We start from the raw sequence: 6,340 nt of genomic DNA on the forward strand, positions 1-6,340 counted from the left end.
GGGCTGGATTTAAACCCGCCACTGTAGATGTATGTGGCTGGCGCCTTAGCCACCTGAGCCACAGGCGACGAAATCTCCCTTGACTTCTGAACTACCACTTTGGATACTTCATCTCAATTATCTTTGTAGGTTCATTCTCCTTTGTTAGACTCTCAAACTTATGTGCTTTTCAGGGCTGTATGGCTAGACCATCTTCTCTTTTTACTCTATGCATACTCCCCGGGCAAGCTCAACAAATCTACTAGTGTGGTTGGCATCTATAACGCCCTACACTCATTCACATTTCTACTTCAGTTATCGTGTGACCTCTAGTCAGGCATACTCAATTGCTGCCTAGACATTTACATTTGGGTGTCCCAATGGCACCTCAGACTCACCATGCCCAGAAGTGACACCTTCCAAAAACCCTGCTTCCTCTCCTGTTCTCCTAAACCAGAAATTAAGAAGGCATCATTCATTTCTCCCACTTCCCCCATATCCAACTAGTCACCAAATCCAGTTCTTTCTAGCTATAAGTGCCTAAGGAATCCATCCTCTCCTTTTCATGCTTTATACCTCCATAATCCTTCCCTATGATTTTTTTTAAGAGATAGAGTCTCTCTCCTTTATCCAGACTGAAGGGCAGTGATGTGATCACAGCTTACTGCAACCTCAAACTCAAGCAATCTTTGTCTCCAGGTCGCTGGGACTACAGGTGTGTACCACCATGCCCAGCTAATTTTTCTTATTTTTTTGTAGAGATGGGGTCTCACTATATTATCCAGCCTGGTCTCAAACTCTTAGCCTTAAGCAATCCTCCTGCCTCGGCCTCCCAAAGAGCTGGTATTATAGGCATAAGCCACTGTGCCAGGCTCTTCCTCACAAATTTCTTTCTTTCTTTCTTTCTTTTTTAGAGATGGGGGTCTTGCTATGTTGCCCAGGCTGGAGTGCAGTGGCTATCCAAAGGCGCAATCCCACTACTGATCAGCAGGGGAGTTTGACCAGCTCCATTTATGACCTGGGTGGGTTCACCCCTCAGGCAACTTGATGGTTCCCCCTCCTGGTAGGTGACCATACTGATGCTGAACTTAGTGCAGACACCCAATGGGCACAGCACAATACAGCCCAGAACTCCTAGACTCAGGTGATCCTTTAGCCTCAGCCTCCTGAGTAGCTAGAACTACAGGCATGTGCTACTGTGTCTTGCTCTTCCTCAGTATTAAAACAACTTCCTAATTGGTCTCCTTCTTTCTCCCAGTCCCCAGGCCAGTCTCTGCACTGATCTTTCTAAGACACAAATCTTTTTGTTACTCCCCTGCTGAAAGCTCTGCAATGACTCCTCACTTCCTCAAGGTAGGTATAAATGCAGTGGAAAATCAGCAAGATCTACCTATAAGCACAAAACTGAGCTTGGCATCAAAGACTCTCCAGGATCTAGGCCTAACTGTTCTTTTAAGATATCTTTCATATTAGTCTCTCCTTTGGCCAAAAGATGCCTCATGTAATTTTTGGCACTTACCCGCCCACCCCACTTTCCCCTCTTTAAGCTCCTGCCAGGAGTATTTTCCTCCTCCTCCTCCTTTTTTTTTTTTTTTTTTTTTGAGACAGAGTCTCACTATGTTACCCTCTGTAGAGTGCTGTTCAGTCACAGCTTACAGCAACCTCAAACTCTTGGGTTTAAGCGATTCTCTTGCCTCAGCCTCCCAAGTAGTTGGGACTACAGGTGCCCACCACAACGCCCAGCTTCTTTGTTGTTGTTGTTGTTGCAGTTGACATTGTTGTTTTAGCAGGCCTGGGCTGGATTCGAACCCACCAGCCCTGGGGTATGTGGCCCGTGCTCTAACAACTGAGCTTTTTCCTTCCTTATTGACACAAGTTAGTTGTTCAAGGTAGAGCTCAGGAGCCATACTCACTGCCCTAAATGCCCCTTCTCTCTGATTCTGAGCTCCTAAAATCTTAACTCTTTTTTTTTTTTTTTTGCAGTTTTTGGCCGGGACCGGGTTTGAACCCACGACCTCCGGCATATAGGGCCGGCGCCCTACTCATTTGAGCCATAGGCGCCACCCCAATCCTAACTCTTTTGTGGTATTTATCCCGTAGAGAGAATTGGACTGGTTTCTTCTCTCCCAATAAGATGTGAAAGTTAGGGCTAAAAACTTGATCCTCATAGGAACCCAAGGAACCTTACCTAGCCCAGTCTCTGGCACAAAAACAGATGCTCAATAAAAATGTATTCCCCAGTCCCCCACAAACGGGGCATTCTCTAAACTGAAGTTAACTGAAGATCATTTCTCACCCACCCACCCGGACCCCACTGGGCGGAGGATGGGTCAGTAGGCGCCCCCTAGGCCGTTTTGTACGGTTTTCTACCTCCAGACCTCGGAGCTGCAGCTGGTAGAGGATGGCAGAGGTAGCTAGACGGTGCAAATCAAAGGGTATTGCCTTCCGCAGAGTAGATTAAGATTCGGTTTGGGCAAGAGACCCTTCCCAGTCCCACAATACCGCAACTCTCTGGCCGACTCCCACCTACACAAGAGGGTGAGGACTCTTCCTGACCGATGTCCCGGTTGGCCAATACCGAATCCAGATCGAGAGAGTTACCCAATGGACGAGGGCCAGAGCTAGGGTGGGGCGGGGCATGGTTGCTAAGGCCGAGCTAGCGCGGTGCGGTGAGAGGCTGTGAGAGGGACTCCGTGGTTGCTAGGGCGGGAGGTCACAGAGCACGGCCCAGGGATTGGGCGGTGTCGGGGGCTTGGGCAGTGCCCAGGAGGCTCCCGGTGAGGCACGGGTGCACCAGCGGGAGTTCCGGCAGGAGGCTCGTGCTTAGGGCCAGCGCCTGCACCATGGCCTCAGCTGAGCTGGACTACACCATCGAGATCCCGGATCAGCCTTGTTGGAGCCAGAGTGTGGAACGAGGTTGGGTCTGGTCGTGGGGAGGTGACCTAACGAGTTTGTGGGTTGCGAGCCCAGCTATAGCTCCGCCCCTCTCGCGGCCCCGCCTTCTCGCGGCCCGCCCCTCGGACGGGCCAGCAGATCCCAGACTTATTGGGGCTCAGGGAGCCCCGCCCCTTGGAATCCCCGCCCCAGAATACGCCGCCTGTCCGAGCCCCGCCCATGAGGCCCTTTTCTCTGTTTTTCCTGTCCGGGTTTATCAGGTCCACGACCTTGTTTCTCTCCTAGTACCTGAAGGCTGCCGACAGCCGAGTCCCTCCTGATTCCTTTGAAGTGGGGCTTCCCACTTCTGGCCTCTCCCCGGCAGTTGTGTCTAGGTGTACCACCCATTATTTTCCCTAAGGAGCTGGGGCAGGGTGAGGTGGGGTGTCTCACAGGGTCTCTGGGACTCAGAATCCTTAGCCCTCCCTCTCCAGCCCTCTCGGCGGTGGTTAACAGTGCGGTCTCTGCCCTCATACCCTTGGTGGAAGTCCTCATGCCTTCCTTTTAGTAGCTGGATGACTTTTGGTAAGCTACCCTCTCTGAACTTAAATTTCCTCCTCTGCAAAATGGAGGTAAGAATAGTCGCCTCCCTTATAGGACTGTTGAGTGCACAACTGAGATTATTTGTATAAAGGACCCAGCATAGTATCTGATGTGGAGTGAGTTCAATAATTGGCAGTTAGGATTAGTATTTTTTCTCCCCATACAGTCGTATCATTGAAGAAGGTTGTGTGGGAGTCTCCACAGAACTAGTAGGCTTTAAATAGGCCTGCATCCATGATACTGTGAGTAGGCCGGGGGGCCCAGAGAGTGGAAAGTTTGGCTCTGTTGGGGATTACAGTAGAGCTCTCCTGCATTACTCCAGCGTTGCTTTCACACCTCCGGTCTCACTGCCAGCAGCTCAGCTTCTTATATTGCTACCACCACGGATCTTCCTAATGCAGAGATTTGATCTTATCACACTGCTCTGCATAAAACCTTTCTGTGATTCCTTATTGCCTTCAGGATAAATTAAGTACAGCTTCCTTAGCATAGTATTCAAAGTCCTTCATAATGTAGCAGCCCTTGCTTACCTCTTTGATCACTATGTCCTTCCCCTGTTGAATTTGAATTTTATGTTCTGGTAACCCTGAACAGCTCATGATTCTCCACACACATCTGGCTCCTCTGCCTTTGGTCCTGCTGTTTCTGATGTATGGAATGCCCTTTCTTGTCTGCTGCCCACACTGCCTGTGCTTGTCCAACTCATCATTGAAGTCCTAGTTCAGATGTTACCTCCTTCCCAAGAGTCTTCCTAGACCCCTCCTGAAGCAGCTTGTGTTCTTTAGCTGGAGTCTAGGAGTGGAGGGCAGCCCCTGGGCTCCCACAGAACAGACGGCTGTAAACCAGCTGTTTTTCCCTAGAGCTGCATCTGTTGGCTTAGGGCTCTTATGCTTGTAGATGTAAAAATACTTTTGACAAGTTTTGGCATCTGCAGGAGATGAAGTCAGCTAATATTATTACCCTTGGAAAGGCTTCAGCTGCTGCAAAGGGCTGGCGCTGCCTCCTGCACAGCCAGGAGGGCACAAGTTCTCTCTTAGCCCAGGTGGGTAGCCTGGCGGTCTTGGTTCACATTTCACCTTTGTCTCTTACTAGCTCTGTCTTTGGCAAGTTATGAACCTCACTGAGCTTCAGATTCCTCCACTGTGAAGTGCGAATAATAGTAGTGCTTACATCACAGGATTGTGGGGGATTAACAAGGCAGTGCCTGGGTGTGTGCACCTGGCACAGAGCAGGTGCTGTCAGAGCATTTCCTCCCCTGGGGCTCCCTTCACTGCTTCCCGTGGCTGAGTCTTAGAACTGGAAGAAATCTCCCGAGTCCTTTTTCATTCTCATTCCTATTAGCATGAGGGCATTCGGTTGCTTGCAGACTTTCCTTGACAGAATGTTTCCACCTAAATATCCTGGCCTGTTAGAGGCAACCTGGATTGTTAGAAAGCACTTGCTTTTCTTGAGCCATAAAATAGGCCTTCCTGTCATTTCTGCTCTCAGTTCAGCATTGCTGTATCCTGGCCATGGCTTAGCTGCTAGCACCTCAGAAGTGACTCAAGCATAGGCTCCCTTAAGGGAGGTGAGGTTTTGGGTGAGGGTTTATAAGCAGGTGTTTCCAAAATGGTAAGGTAACTGCAGGGATAGAGGGTTGTGGTGGGTACAGCACAGAGCAAACAATCTCTGTTTCTTTCTTCATGCCTTCCACACATCTCTCTTCTCAATGGAAAATACACCTGAAGCCTCCAATTGGGCCACCTCCTTCTGATTGCTCCTGCTGCCTGACCAGCTTTAGTTCATCACACCCTTCCCTCTCACAGTGTGTACCCCAGTGTGGAGCTGGAGGTTACAGAACCCCTCAGGAGGAAATCACAACATTGTGATCCCCTGAATCTATTTGCTTCCCATCTGTAGAGAGTCCCCCCCTGCCCCTGACTGAAATGGCTTCATAGAGCAATAGTCTTTTGGAGCCCTGGAGATTGTCTGTCTTTTGCAATTATTGCTAATGGTGGAGAAGTGTGTAGGACAGTCATATTTGGCTTCTGAAATTACTTTTCCCTCATATTTGAAAATCAAGACAATAGAGTCCAACATTGCTGTGAGTTGACAGAGAGGCAGCAGCTGATGCTGGCACATTTAGTGGCTGGAAGGCAGCTGCAGGTCATTCAGAGTGTGCATCAGGCTGGGCAGTATAGGATCCTGCTGCTGGAAATCCACCAGCCAATACTGTGGTGCCAAGGTTGGTTTGCCCAGGCCTTTGCTGAAGCTGTTTCTCTAACCCAGTATCTGCCCTCCTCATCTTTTTCCCGGGCCAGTGATCCCCTCACTCTCCTAATGTGCAGCTCCTATTTCTTTTGGGAAGATTCTTTCCTGGAGCTCCCATAGCACTGTGCTGTCCTGTCACGGCAGTGCTTTTGATGGTTTCACTCACTGTTGCTGGGCCCTTACTGGGTAGTACCAGGTGAGCTGAATGGAGTCTCTTGGCAGCACTGTGGGCCCAGGGTAGAGCTGCTCCAACATCCTGGGACCAGGCTGTGCTGCCCCTCATCCCATCCAGAGAATGGTCAGCCTAGTCCCACCCAAATCCCCTCTGTGGCTTGCTGGTAGGCCTGTACCATTTGAAAGGCATCACGTTGCTCTTGTGTTCAGTGAGCAATTAACAAAATCATTCATTCATAGAATTGATGAGGCTGAAGCCCTGGGCGTTAGAACAAGAGTTTTGCTCTTTTTTTTTCATGTCATTTTCTCAATTATTGTTTTAAAACGTTCACATTCTACTCTTAGAAAGATTCACTTGTACCCCTGTAAGATAAACCTCAGAAGTGATCCCTCCAATCCCCCTCCCTCCACCCATTCCCCCCTCCCTTCTCCCTCCCTTCTCCCTCCCTTCTCCCTCCCT

At 49.7% G+C, this 6,340-nt stretch overlaps 2 protein-coding genes across 3 annotated transcripts in view; one reads left to right on the forward strand and one right to left on the reverse strand.

Moving 5' to 3' along the window:
* Positions 1-2,501, reverse strand: part of CUNH1orf228 (chromosome unknown C1orf228 homolog) — a 65,961-nt gene extending 63,460 nt beyond the window's left edge. Inside the window, exon 1 of the mRNA XM_003801195.3 lies at positions 2,350-2,501. The gene's annotated coding sequence lies outside the window, so the exon portion shown is untranslated. The remainder of the gene's footprint in view (positions 1-2,349) is intronic.
* Positions 2,502-2,758: 257 nt separating this feature from the next.
* TMEM53 (transmembrane protein 53) overlaps positions 2,759-6,340 on the forward strand; it is an 18,901-nt gene continuing 15,319 nt past the window's right edge. Inside the window, exon 1 of one of the 2 annotated variants that reach the window (XM_012812338.2) lies at positions 2,759-2,895. In XM_012812338.2, coding sequence (XP_012667792.1) covers positions 2,823-2,895 — 73 coding nt within the window. In that variant the 5' untranslated portion in view covers positions 2,759-2,822. Of the gene's footprint in view, positions 2,896-3,385; positions 3,439-6,340 lie in introns of those variants that run through there. The other variant, XM_023507729.1, reaches the window with a different exon arrangement.

This window comes from Otolemur garnettii, unplaced genomic scaffold (genome assembly GCF_000181295.1).
Source record: "Otolemur garnettii isolate 467f Iridium unplaced genomic scaffold, OtoGar3 scaffold00202, whole genome shotgun sequence".
In the NCBI taxonomy this organism is placed as follows: Eukaryota; Metazoa; Chordata; class Mammalia; order Primates; family Galagidae; genus Otolemur; species Otolemur garnettii.